This window comes from Leuresthes tenuis, unplaced genomic scaffold (genome assembly GCF_036924035.1).
Source record: "Leuresthes tenuis unplaced genomic scaffold, fLeuTen1.0.hap1 SCAF_23, whole genome shotgun sequence".
NCBI lineage: Eukaryota > Metazoa > Chordata > Actinopteri > Atheriniformes > Atherinopsidae > Leuresthes > Leuresthes tenuis.
In genome coordinates, this window is record NW_027325377.1 from 8274307 (window position 1) to 8289362 (window position 15056).

At 40.1% G+C, this 15056-nt stretch overlaps 1 protein-coding gene across 4 annotated transcripts in view; it reads left to right on the forward strand.

The window, feature by feature from the left end:
• Positions 1-9120, forward strand: part of LOC140282566 (protein bicaudal D homolog 1-like) — a 41497-nt gene extending 32377 nt beyond the window's left edge. For 3 of the 4 annotated variants that reach the window (XM_072377020.1, XM_072377018.1, XM_072377019.1), the window contains one exon: positions 271-4374. In XM_072377020.1, the coding sequence (XP_072233121.1) occupies positions 271-1300 (1030 nt within the window). In that variant the 3' untranslated portion in view covers positions 1301-4374. Of the gene's footprint in view, positions 1-270; positions 4375-6729; positions 6805-8259 lie in introns of those variants that run through there. The other variant, XM_072377021.1, reaches the window with a different exon arrangement.
• The last annotated feature ends 5936 nt before the right edge of the window (positions 9121-15056 follow it).

The following is a 15056-nucleotide window of genomic DNA, read 5'->3' on the forward strand; positions in this document are numbered from 1 at the left end:
TTTTTAGCCCAAGTGACTATAACAAATCAAGTAGTCAGATGAATCTTCCATGCCTGATTGTGTTTTTTTATATTCTACCAATCAACAAGCTGTTAAATTTGAAAGATATAAGTTGATATTTTAGAAGAAACCACTGTCACTGTATGCCCTACTACAGTAGTGTCAGAATATTTTCTTTTCCACATTGATTGTGATGATTTTTACATTCGTACCTGCTCAGTCGTTCATTTAGTTTTTTTTTTTAACCTCCTGAAACGGTTCCATCCGCAGGTGTGATGAGTACATGACACAGTTGGATGAGATGCAGAGGCAGCTGGCTGCAGCCGAGGATGAGAAGAAGACCCTGAATTCTCTCCTGCGTATGGCCATCCAACAGAAACTGGCCCTCACACAGCGCCTGGAGGATTTGGCCTTTGATCAAGAGCAGTCTCATCGAACCAGGGGGGGCAGGGTGACCCGTAGGAGGACCAGCACTCCCAAAGTAAGTCCCTCAGCCTCAGCTTCGGCCTCCAACCTAACCCAGGGCTCCACATCAGCTTTGGCCCCTGGCAGCCTCTCCTCTGCCAACCTCACTAGTCCAATGTCAGCTCTTTTTGATGATCCTTCGGTCCCCCTCAGCCCGTCTGTTGTCAGTGCAGCCGCTGCAGCCCTGGCCTCAGTCCTCACTTCCCCTACCTCACACAAACCCCCTCGCAGTCCGTCATCACCATCAGTTGCCTCACTAGCTGGCCCTTCTGCCTCAGAGAGCCCCCCCTCTCTCGAAGCCCCCTCCCCTCCCTCAACACAGACCCCACCCTCCACCCCTCTGAGGCAGGCTCACTCCCAGTGGACCCTGGGGATGCAGACGTTTGTGGTCGACTCCCACAGTATCAGCTTCAACCTCTCCCCTACTCAGCCCCGTAGCTCAGGCCTGTCAAGGCATTACACCTCAGACACTCACATCTCTCCCCCATCCAGCACAACTAACAGGTCCATCCAGCCAGGGTCTGCCCCCGCCTCTTCCTATCGCTCCCCTATTCTGGGGCTCAGGCGTCCTACTTGGAGTGCCTCACCTCGAACTCGGCCCCTGTCCAGCATGACGCGCTCTTCTGTCCTCCACACACCTTCTTCTTCTTCCCCTTACTCCTCTTCTTACTCACCGACTCTCTCTCAAAGCTATTCTCCTTCCTACTACAGTTCCACCCCGACTTTTACCCCCTCAAGCTACCTTAACTCTGGCACCTCCACCTCCTACAGCCATTCTAGCCACTACACACCCCTCTACCCCAGATACTTTAGTTCGTATCGGCCTCGGGAATAAGCCTATACTTTAAATCCTTTACTGTATGCCTTTTGAAGGCTTCTCCACTCAGCTCCTTGATGACACTAAAACTGTTGCTCCTGTCATCCTTCTCTTTTTGTCACCTGAGAGAAAGGAGGCTCACAGAGAGGAGGACATAATGGTTTCCTGTTTCCCACTTCCTGTTTTCCTGTGCCTACGCCTCGGCCAATGGGTTCTGAATGTTCAGTGACTTTGCTCAGGGATTTGACATAAGGAGCACAAGCGGCCCCGCCTTCCTTTTATTCTGAGACTGCTGATGGGTCCACAGAAGGACGTTAAAAGAGACTTTTTAATGCAAGTTTGTAGCATTTAAGTTCTTTAGGTTGAAACCACATGTGCATGAAGTGATTAAAAACAGGGACATTGAGACACTGAGTGAACACATACTCATACTTTATACTAAAGGTCATGACACATTAAAGTCCCTCCTCTATATTCACTATAATGTCCACATTGTTTTAAATGGTAGTGAGTTATTTAAACACTAATACCAAACCACTTGTTTGAGTGCAGGAATTCACCTTTGTTGATTAAGTTTTTGGAAGCTGAAGGGTTTAGAATGATTCAAGCTAAGTTGTACTAAACTTAAAGGAAGGCTGACAAGTGTGTCACCCTGGATATGGATGATGGCACAAATGGAGATAACAATGAGATGATTGTGTAAAGCACCGATGGAATCGCACTCTCTGATGGTAGCAGTGGTGTCGAGAAAAAACACCTGCTGTAGCACACCTGGTCAGTGAATGTAGCTGAGCTGTGTTGGGATGTAGTTTCAAGAACAAAAAATGTTAACAACTCCAGTATTTGTAGTTAGTGAGGTGTGCTGTGACTAAAGCACAGACACATTAAGAGTTCTGAATTTATTTCACTCTAAATTGTCAAATAGAAACAGACACAGCTGTATTAAAGAGAACTGTGGATGAGGAGCTACAGACGAGTCCCTGGCATGCACTGGGTGTTTTCTCTCACGAAGAGCACTGTTTCCTCGTTGGAATCTATTATTGCACCTTGGTGTGAGTGTGTGCATTCCTCACTCAGTGATGTCATTGTCATGAATTCCACTTTAACCAAGTGTCACCCATCTGTAGCACCACCCAGTGGTTTATTCTTATATAACCATGTATTCAGCTCTGCATGTTCATGGTTGGATGATCTTAAATTTCAGACTTCGTTCGTGTCTACATTCAAAATAGATCTGGTGCAGGCTGCAGAAAGGGAGGGAAGAATAGTGGAAAGGAGATAAGAAAGCACTCATGAATGGCATCTAAGCAGTTTATGATCAAATCTCTGTACAGGGATGCCATTTGACTTGAAGTGAGCTCTGAATTGTGTCCAAACTGTTCTCTCCCTTTTTGATTTAATTAGGTAGGAAATGATTGGTTTGTCACATAAAAGCTAAATTGAACAAATAAATAAATAATAACTGTCCTATTGGTAATTTCTGAACCCCAAACAATCTTGCATTGTTTCTATTGCGTTTATCTTTAAATCAGTGTTGCCGAGATTACATTTATATGAAAATGAATGAAAATCAGGAAATTAACTTTACAAGCAAGTGATTAACAACAGCTGCTACCACATGGCAGGAAGAGGAAGTGATTAAAGACTATTCAGACTCTCAGTGATCATGGCTGACTGGTTGTTCTACTGGCACACCATCAATGAAGGGTGGGTAAGACTCAGTCTCTCTGATTGATGGGATGGCTTGTTCATGGTTCAGGGGATGTGACACACTTTATTCAATTTGCAGTAAGTTAACAAATTAGAACGACCTTTGGCTTTATTTGTCTACCATTTGGGCTGAGAACACATCCCCTAATTTAGATCTGGTCTTAGAGTTCTACAATTCTGAGATCAATTTCCTGTGGGTGCGCTGTGCAGAGATGGTTCTGGGCGTTTTGTCACTGAGCTTGACACATAAACTAGAGGGAAGATGATACAGTCAGCGTTGCATTCAGGCAAAGGTAGCAGAGCAGGACAAATTAACTTTGCAATATTATCCAGCGTAGGTGTGACCAGGGATGACATGACTGAATTGCTTTCTGTTGTTTCCCATTCCATACTGGTCACATGAAACTGAAAATTAAAAAAAGTTAATCCCACTATCGAGCTGAGGTTAATATTGTTGAATTTAATTGCTAGTGCTGGTGGCTGTTTTACCATCAGTCAGGGGCCATTTTCTTTGTTTTTTGAGCCAACTGGCACCCAGCAGCTGTCTGATATCTCTGACTTACAGATTCAGATTAGACACCATAAATAAATGTTTTAATTTGCTCATTATACCTACCAAACTAGTTCCCAGCCTTTGGTTTAGTCATGGATGTTATGTTAATCTTCTCATTTGACTTGAGTTAAAGGAACATAAAAAAGTTGCAAACAACCATTGATTTCTGAGGTCCTACCACATCAGCACACATGATACCGTATTCCCTGTGTTTGTGTGTGCCTTACAGTACCCACACAGTGTAGCCTAATAACAAATGCCTGCTGTGTCTATGCCTGGACACAAACTTTTTTTCCATGCTGTTTTTCATTTTGTATTTTCACACCTGTACCTCAGGCTAAGATGCTGTTTTTATGTATATGTCCTTGTTTGGTTTGCTTTCTCAGATAAGACTTGAGTCACAATACTTTTTCTTTTGTCAGAGTGCTGTCCACAATACAGACTTGGCAAATACCCATGTTTCCTTAAACTTTTTTTTACTCATGTACTTTCTCCTTTCCACCACCAGGACCTTTTCTTTCTTTCTTTCTCCCTGATGTTAATTCAGAACACCACTGTTTTATGCTGACTATAAACACTTGTCTAATCCTCTAAACAGACAAAACCTGTAGCCTATAATATACAAGTTTTTCAATGTGCTGCATGGGGCAAAAACTCATTTGACAGGCACTGTTTTTTTCCCAGATTTCTGTTTGGTTCCTCTGGATAACCGTAGATCTGTCTCTGCAGTTTGGTGTAAGCAGATCAAATGGAATTTACGGAGTCCTCTTTAATTTCGAGCAACCTCTTACTTGTACACTGAAATAAAAAAAGTAAAAAAAAAAAAAAAGAGTGACTTTTTTTAGGCACACTCATTGTTGGCTGGACTGGTCATTTACATTGTCTGTGTGTATTTTAAAGCTGTTACATTTCTTCCATTATGTGTCCACAGCAATGTTGCACTTGTCCATACAGTTTAGATTAGATCACTAACTATACTGCTTACCTTTTTCTAAAGTAAAACATGTTTAAATGTTTGAATATTAAAGGGTAGTAAAACTCTTTGATAGAAGAGAATACTGATCATTGTTTGGAAGATGATTAAAAACCACCCATATTTGATTTACCAAGTTGAGGATGAAACTTCTCTGTGATAGTTCCATATAAGCACAATGGCAGCAGTGACAGACACATCTGTTATTTGCTCACTAATTACCATTCCATAAAGTATCAATCAGCTTATTATCAGCCTGTGTTGTAGAGGCTTTCTTTGCCAACTCTAGTTTTAATAGTAACATAATTTTTGTTTATATCTTCCTCTTGTTCTTTATCACCAATAAAGATGTTTCAACAAAGTGCTGCAAACTAAGACACATGTATGATTACAGTTTGAGCAAAGGAGGCCTGGTTACTCATGAGACTCACTGGGAACTTGGTGGCGGTAATTCGAGGTAATTCGAAGGTCATTGGGGGTCAGTTAACATTTAAGTACATATAGCGTTATTAAGTGCTGTACAGCAACAATGTTCTTATTGCTACTCCTTGTGACTAGAGGTTACTGTAAATGCTAAAGATTATTGTAATTCTAATGAGTAAATGGTTAGATATCATCATACTCACATGATATAATTTTATATGCCATATAGCTCATTAAGAGCACCGTATTTATACGGTGCTCTCCCTGTTACAAATTATGAGCTTATGTTTGAAAGAAACTACCAGATTCCAGGAGAATTTGTCATATACTAAATTGCAGTTGCCTCACAGGAAAAAAATATGGTTGTACTCACCATGCTATAACACTGAGGTGAATCAAAAGTGAACTCAAACATGAGGAATATCAGGATGTGGTGTGACCTGTATATTAGTTGAGGTCAAAGAACGGAAACCAGTGTGATCTCCTCTCTGTGACAGCCCACCTCCTGCCAGCCAGTGTTACATAGACAAACACAAACCAACACCCACATCCCTCTGCTGACTGACCAACCAACCAACCAACATGTGCAAACATTTGAATGAGGTGAATTTGAACCAGTAAGAGATGACATGAAGTCTGTCAAATGTTGTTTTCTGCCCCATGGCTCACCTACAGGTGTACCAGTTGAGTGGTTTAATTTGTAAGGAGTCCCAGGGCTTTCTCTCAACTTGAATCAAAAAGGAAAAGTCTGGTGATATCTCGGCTCTATTCCTAATGGCTTAAATAAATGTAAAGACAATTAGACTGAGTAGAATGTTTTAATTATGATATATGTGTTCAGTGCGATGTACAGGTACAATACATTAACAGTATTTCATTCACAAGCTTTCCAAAATAGGTTAAACACATGATGCTACAAAAAGTTCTCAGACAACAGTGTTACACATTTTCTGAGAGAATACAGGAACAAGGAAGCCCTGTGTAATATTTTCTAAGCCAAGAGAAGTGTGCTATCACAACAAATAGCTTCTCCATCCCCCGCTTTTCTAACGCTAACCACGAGCACTCCCATCTAACTGAGATGATTGAATCCATTTGGGATTCTCTACAGACCTACAGCTGCAGACATTTTTATGTTCTTTCACTTTTGATTGTCTTTTTTGTGGTCTTTAGTTGAGCCTTCATTAACCAGAGAATGTGGCCTTGTGACTCCACCCCTGCATTAGAGCTGAAATCACCTCCATGAAATGTCTGTCGAACTAAAACTACATTTTTTTCTCCTTCGCAAAACTGATATGTGTATGCTTGTTTTATTGTGCTCATGCTACAAGTTAAAAGAGCTTAAACGCCCCCCTGTTCAAGCATCCAGACTGTTACATGTGATACCATTGAATGTGTCCAATGCCTGTTTGCTTTCTGAACACTTTATATGCATGTGTACAGACCAAATATTTTAAAGCTTTAACTGTACAGTGTTCTCTTAATATATACTGTATTGTAAGTGTCAGCGTCAATACATTGTGTCATTTTTCCAAACTTCCACATTCAAAATGTTTCTTTGCACATTTGCATTTGGAGACATGACTTCAGCTTCATACTACAGTGTCCCAAAAGAACTTTATCTCACTTCATATAAAATGTTAAACCAACCCCTTTTAACCTTTTACTGGCGTGTGGGTAAGTGTTGAGTCCTTGATCTTCTTTCTTTGGAGAGGCCTTTATTGTTGTGAAACATTCCCAGTGTTTATATGTGTACTGTGTCCATGTAACAGTGTAAGTTTCTTGCAGGTCGTCAGTAGTCTTTTGCCTCAGTGCCGGTCCTTGTTCCCTCCCCGCAGCTGAGGGTGTGGCCTCTGATCACAGGTAAGTAACATCACAGTAACAAATTGTCCAACACATTCACTTAATGCTGAAAAACAGGAGAGTGTGTGTCCAGGCACCAAGCTGTGTCTGCTGGTAAAACATCCAAGTATCATTTATTCTAATTTTACAGAGGATGGTTTTACTGGAAACACCGCATGGTACTGCTAATGGGTGGGGCTTTGTTGCCAGGAGCACTGTGCTCAAGTAAAGCCTCACTAAGCATAATTTTATATCATCATCCTGATTGACAATTTATTGTTTAGTTAAGAAATTTCTGGTGTCTTGAAGTTTACTGAACTGTTATAAAAGATAGATATATTTTCTGGTAATGCTTCCTGCGGCATTGCCTCTGGTCTGTCTGGCCATTTAAGGACATTGTCTGGCGGGTTACTTCAGAGCCGTTTATTATTCATCACACATTACTCATTTAAAAGTAATGACGTCACTCAATGGTAGGAGACGCGGACCTTTCACCTTGTGCCTGATGCATCCAACTGTGTGGATATGTGCACATTTATTTTGATCATCAGTTTTCTAAAGGCTTGCATATTCATGGTAATAAAATTCAATCAAACAAATAGGCAGAACTCGCTCCCATCTTTGATCATGGACAGGTGTGAACACTTCCTTTATTATTAATCTGCAACACAGGTTACTGGACATGTGAAGGAAAAAATCCGAGAAGAAAAAGCGCAACAGACAACAGAAGACTGGCGGAAAGGAAATGTGTTTTATTTGGTAGTTGCAGTTCTGGAATCACAACCAGAACAAAAATCAGTGAACAGATTTACTCCTTCTGCATGAAGGGCAGTTGTTGGCCCCTGTTGCTGTGGCGCTGGCCCGGGGTCTGCTTTTCTGAGACTGTGGTGGATCCATGCATCCGCTTTGCAGCGGTGGTGTTTGGCTCCTTGCCCTGTCTGGGGTTGGCTTATAGCTCCGGCCCGGGCAGCCAGGTTTCTGGGGGTGGCGGCTGCGTCCCGATGCAGGCGCCGTGTAATAGTGTTCCCTCTCTCTGGTTCCTCTGTGCCCAGCCATATTAGCCACACATGTTTTTATCAGTGTTGGGGGAGGGGGCTCAATGCTTTTATTATGTAAAGCACATTGTGCTACATTTTTCTTCTTGTACAAAAAGTGTTATATGGACAGAATTTGTGGTTGTTGTATTAGTGGGGATCAGCTGTAAGTTCAGAGCAGAGGAACCAGGCAGAGATGAAAAAATAAAAAATACATACTGGTTTTCACTGGTAATATGTATAATTTATTCTATCAATAAATCATATTCACTGCACATTGTTCCTTACAAATACCTGTTCATGAGTGAGAAAAGGCTTTCACACGGTTTATAGTGTATAGATATTGTTTATAGGTCTGGGCCCAACTGACAGAAGTGGGATGTATTTGTGTGGTTCACGCTTATTCTGCTATGATTTCTGTCTGGTGCTCTCCTTATCTCAGCAGCAGTGTGTCCATCCTCTCGAATTGCTTGACAGATGCCCGCCTTGAGTGCATCCTGTCTGGCTGTCCTGTGTCCCCCCTGGGTCCTCCACCTGTGTAGAACGGAACCAGATCCAGACATTATCACGACAGTCAAGACAACTTGCTCCTCATTTTCTCCAGAGGACTTTGCCTACCTGAGAAGTGTCCCACGTTGCCTCTATGTGGGGAAAATTGCTCAGACTATCTTTGCTTTAGAGAATCTAAAATCATACTGTGACAAATGCTACTGCCAGCAGAGCCACTCAGACCTCCTGGACTACAATACCTGCTTATCCACTTGGGTGGCTGGAACCATCAAAGTTGAAATAATCAAACCCTCTGTGTTACTCACTGTGGCTTTGTCGCATTTATTGAGACATATTTATCTCTCACAAACACTTGGCCACCATACGTGTGTTAACCCTTGTGTGTATTTCTTAAAGCATAACATTCGGGTTTAGCTTTTGATGCATCAGATATGTAAATCATTACATTCCACTTATTTTTGCTCTTTCCATAAGTAGAGAAATAACCTGAAGGATAAGCACAAAGTAAAGCAATGCATTCGTCATGCGTATTATGTGTTACGCTATCAATCACTGAAAAAAAAACAAAAAAAAAACAGGAAGTACTTCACTGTGTACAGTAACATTTGTTCAGAGCGCGAATGTAAGCTCACATTTCAGACTCCTCCGTGTTCTTTCACGGATCAGATGGGACTTTTGTTATCAATCAGCAACATTAACTCTCAGCTTTCGCAGAAAACTGCATTAATCAGCAATATTGTTGCAATATGTTTGTTTCTGATATGTTTCTGCTACAATAAATTACTCATATTCATGTTTGCTTCCATTTCTTATCAGATTTATCTCAGTGTTCAAGATGTTTATTTTTTTATACTTAGTAGTTCACAAAAGGGTGGAATGAAAGTTCTGGACCTGAAAAATATAAATGATTTGGATTCTAAAAAGAGGTTAAATGACCTCATGCAGACTAAACAGAGTGTGCAAATAATTTGTATCTACAGCAATAAGTCAATATCTTTATATACGTTATATATTCATATTTTCTTGCTGGTGCATTCAATGACTCATCTCACGAAACTGTAAATATTAGGCTATAAATTAAATTGTTGCATTTATTACTGAAAAATCTGCTATCTATAAAAGATAGAAATATATAGAAAATATAAGAAATATATAATAAGAATAGATAAAAAGGCCACGCCTCTCCCGGTACAGAGAGGTTATCGTGTTCGGTAAGAATGACTTTATTTATTGGTTCTTGTTACAGTGATCAGGGGAAACCTCTGTATGAGTTTGTTTAAAGGAGTTGTTAGGGTTTAGATTTTTTTTTTTACACTACTTTATCAGAATGACGTGTCTGTGTTGCACTACAGCTGCCCAGTGTATCCTGCCGTTGATCTTCTTCTGCTGAATTACTTATGAGGATAACTGGGTCAGAGCACCTCATAAATAGCGAGACTACATACTGGAAACACTCCACAAGTCCTGCCATTTTGGACATGCTTTGATCCAGTTTATTTGCAATCACAATTTGGTCCTAGCTATAGATAACTACATAAAAGGTAATGGTAAATGTCCCTTTTTAATCCTACCTAGGCTCTACAGTGCTTTACAGTGTTTTTCTTATTCATCCATTCACACAAACACTAATAAAGCACACCTTATTTTACATGATACACTGTTGATTGTCTTTAAAGGTGCTGACGCTGCTCTGGATCTAAGAAGATCATGTTGCTTCCCTGGCTTATCCAAGAACATGCATGTTAGGTTAATTGATGATTCAAAATTGACTCTATGAGTGAGTGTGCATAGTTGTTTGTCTCCATGCTGGACTAGGGAACTGTCTGGGGTGTTACCTGCCTCTTATCTAATGTGACACCCCCCGCAACCCTAAAAGAATTACGTGGGTAGATAAAGAAGGGTGAAACACACTCAGATCACTTCAGCATATAGTATACAAACACTGTATAGTTCACAACTATAGTGCTTTATTGGATCAAAGAGGTAGGATACAGTAAAAAATCAATTAGATGACATGAGAACAAGGCATGCAGTCAGGAGCTGGAAATAATATTCTGACCAATCTCAGGTGTGATTTTGTTTAAAAAGAAACTATTCTGACTTTTACCAAATAGAGAGTGCTAATATGAACGTCACAGACTCACAGAAATATACAGTATATAAACCATAGGAGAGTTCAAACCTCTTTACAGTGGAGTTTCCTGGTCTTTTATATGTCTTTTACAATTACATCCAACGATTTTTGTTTTCACTAATCCCTATTTGAATGAGAGTCAGAAATGTCAAATTCCAACTGGGGCTTTTTGGGGGTTTAACTACAAATCAACATAGACACACAGAACAAGCATAAATAAAAAAAAACAACAGAAAAACAGTGATTTGCAAATCACACAAAACAACATTTTATTCACAGGAAAAGAAAAGGGCTATGTTTACCACTGTATAGCACTAATTTCACTCTATGGAATGATGGACTCCAACTAGTTTGGAAATAGCCTTATAACCCAGATTTATAGGCAGCAACAATTGTCATGATTTCTGATGTCTTTCAGCCAGGGGAGGCTAAACATGGAAGTCAGTGTCATCAGTGTGTCAGCAGTTGGATGAGTGTCAAATGATGTCAGCAGAGTGCTGGAAAGTGTAAAACTCAAACTAATGCGGCCCGATGCCAACCAAACAAAACATGATGCCAGTGGATGAGAAGAGAGGAAGAGCAGACGCAATCAGCTTACTTTAAAGGCTGTCGGGAGGACTGGCCTGGTGCTTTCAATCATGCTGAATAGCTCTGCCCATAAATCCATAGATCCCTGCAAGACAAAAAGAAAACACCAGTAAAAGAAGAGGAAACAAGATGATCTGCATCATTTCTCAATCTAGCACAGAGTGAGTATTGACGAAAATATTTTCTTATAAATATCCTTTGGTGCACCCAAAGCAGAGTAAGTGATATCAAATGAAGATGTGTCAAACACAGCGAACAATAAAGCCCAACATTATTATTCTTTTCTGCTCTGTTTTGACTGTTTTTGCTACCATTGATTTTTGTTTTACGAATTAAAAGTACTTACTCAAGATTAAGAAAATTCCATGTTTTGCATTAAAAAATCACAAAAACAGACTTTTTGTTGCAGAGAGATGTTTTCCATGTTGCCATGGCAATTCTTCCCTTGACTGAGATATTACTGGCATGCATATCCTGAAATGCCCCCTTTGGAGTACCCTAAAAACTTTCACAGTTTCAAGTAAGAAAGGGTTGAAAGAAGAACTTAGAAAGTAAGTCCACAAAATGAAGAAGAAATGAATGCATGTTTACAGTATTTCAAAGGTAAAATGCATGATCTGTTATTAATCAATTTATTTATTTATCACCGCTGTCTCCTCTGCAATTTCCGTCTACAAACACATACACTAATGAGCCAGGAGTAAGAATCACTGTGTCCAGTGGCACAAGCACTGTGCCTAGATGGTAAATATGAACAGTAACAAATCAACACAAAGCAGCCTTTGCAACAGGCGTAAAGTGTTCCTAATCCCCATAGACAACATTAAAAATAGAGAAAGGGCCATGAGATGAAAAGGGAAATGTTTCTGTGTAGGGCCACCAAAAATGCAGCCTTTGCAGCCAAAATGATCCTGATCAATGTAACATTGATCCGATTAGTGTCAGTTATGTTTTTACAAATTCAGAATTCTACAAGTCAAACCACATCTAAATGTAATCTGTGATAGATAAGACTACAAAGCAAAGAACGACTCGATTAACAGCACCCAGAGATCCTTAGACAATGTAATATGTTATATAATCCAGTGGTGGAAAAAGAATGACTGTTGCAGCATTTTCTGGCTTCAAAGTCAATATCAATCCAATGCAAAGTACAGACAGCAAGTTGTCCTAATAATTTACCTCCATCTATTGCTTCTACTTTAACGTAAGCAGCATATTTGTAATGATAACTATTTCAATCAGGATACATCACATCCTTGGCACACTATTATGAATGACTGTAGCAGCTACATTTTTGTATATTTGACCTGAAACCTGTAATTGCGAGACTGTTATTACAGATAATGAAATCATCAGTGTTTTAATGTTCATTATTTACACAGTGTAACTCTTCTAAGCTGAAGGACCACAAAGGCTTTTTGTGGCCACTGAATATCACAGCACCATATATGGAATAATATGGAACAGATATGTTTTTGCCCTATTGAAACAGAAACAGCTGAGTTATATTTAGAGAAAGTTTGGGTTTTGGGTCAACCAACCATCTTATGGTAAACCATAAGATGAATAAATATAGTGAGTAAGCATTTTCTTTTCTCGGTATGTCCGAATGTTAAAGCAGCAGATAATGATGAAATGACTGTGAAACTTTGTCCTTTAACCAAGACAGAGGTCAGTTCAGTTATAATGCGCCTATCCACAATTAAAGTCATATCAGGGAAATATACAGAGAAAGCTACGAGGATTTTTATAACATCAAAACTGCTCCTCTGTTCAGTGTTTTAGTACAATACTACTAACTAACTAAGAGTGATGACAGAGACATATCTCCACACTCTGCATTTCTGCTTTTTTGCCTTGGACACAGCAGAAATGAAGAATATTCCCTTGTGCTGCTCGCCAGGTCTGATCAGGAAAAGGAAAAAAAACTGACACTGTGCTCTGAAAGCTATTTGAAAAATGTCACAGCTGTTTTAGAAAATGTCAAAGCAATTTCTCCAGAACTGAACACAGATGCAACGTGTCTGTGGACGTCTGCTTCGGCCCAGGTTATTGCTGTTATTATAAAAACCTGTAGGCATTAAAATCCCACACAGTCATTACAGATGAGTGCATCAGGAGGACGGGGTGAACCTGTGCTATTGGAGGAATAGTTAGGTTATAAACTGTATGCTGCTGCTGGCTGTGCTGTCCATAAGGGAAGGCCTGCGGAGTGTGATTGATGGCTTCAATCAGTCCACTCCAGACAATCGCCATTATAGTTCTACGTGAGGAGACTGCACTCGGCCTTGGCACACAGCACCTCGTGTCAATGTGACACCACCATACTTACCTGTGTCATGGCCATCCGGAAACAAAGGTGCAGTGACTGGTCGGGGCAGGTGTGAAGCCTGCTGGCGATGAACCTCCAGCTGAACCACAATGCTTTTTGTTTGTCCCCCTGCTTCTTTCCAGTGGTTCTTCATTCGTTCATTTAAATGTTTTGCTTCACTGCCTCCTTTCCTTAAACTGATGTGATAGTCCTACAATATAAGCTATGATTTGATCTGTTCAGGAACAGCTTCTTCCCCAGAGGTGTGAAAGCAATCGCTCCCCTGTAGTGACACCTATCCCCCTGCAGAACTCACTCAAGCCCCCTCCTCCCTTCAGTCACAAACAGCTTCCCAGACTCACATCTCCCTGCTCATTATCTCACACTCACTTCCACCCCCGAACTGGAACTTGCACTAAATGCACTTTATTCCTTTTTATTCTATTTCATTCTATTTTACTTGTACAATTTTTTGCTTTAGTGTAGTTTTTTTTACTTTTGTGTACAGTTTTTTTAACTTTAAAGTGTGTCTTTAAGCCGTGAGAACATTTTGTTATCTTGTATAATGTCAAGCAAAACTCTTTGATTCTTTGAAAGTTATCTCTGTCTCATACCAGTTACATGTTTGTAAAGAAACATCTTCTCAAGAAGGGAAATAGAATTGTTGAAAATATTATGGGGGTATCAGTGTTTCTTTCTATGAGTGTGAGGATGGTTACAGTTTACTTGTACCACATTATTAAACAACAGAACTGTGGTAATTGTGCTGTATGTAGGGTAAGATGATGCCTGCGGAAAGATGGTCTCTGGTGTCAGATATGAGTGACCTCAGATATGAGTCAATCTGGTGTCATATCTGACACCATTGAGGTTCCTGCTCTTTTCTCACAGACAGGTGTCATGTTCTTTTTCCCTGTGGTCTACTGTTCCTTTCATACTTGGTCTCATGGAGACTTCTGGACCAAGTTCTGCTACAGGTGAAGACAATACAAAGCTGTTTAAATCTCCCAAATTTAGTGAACTCTGGGCAAAGATGATTTTATCAAACTACACCTGTCAAGACAGCAAATTGTCAATGTTCAAACTTTTTTTTTTTTTTATAATCCATCACTCCTATCAGTAATAAAAGCAATGCACTCACCAAGTTAACTGATGTCCTGGAACATGGTGACATGACTGAAAATAGGCCAGATGATCCGAGGTGGAAAACAAAGATCCAAGTGAACCCAAATCTTAGAATTACTTTTTTTATTTCAGTGTAAAATTATGAACTATGACTGTGTCATATTCAGCTTTTACAGCTTTTAGCTGTAAATGGTGGTGGTGTTTATTGCAGGATGGATCCATGAAGTATGAAAGCGTACAGAGTTGAAAACAGATGATGTGTGGCCTGAGTTTAGTGATTTAGTGTTGGATTAGTGTTCCTGCGGGAATACAGGTAGCTACTGTAAAAAAATGACCACAAGGTGTCAGTGTGCAAACATGATTGGCTCTGTGACTGGAGAGACACTTATTATTCTACACTGTAACAGCACAGCAAGTAATGGATAATGTCAATCAAACAATCTGGCATGTGAAGCCTTTTAAGACAAACAACATCACACATCCTGGAGAAAAAAAAAGAAACGAAAAAAAAAGAAAAGAGCAGAGGTGGGTTTGGCTACTCTCCCAGATAACAAATGGAACAGCTCCT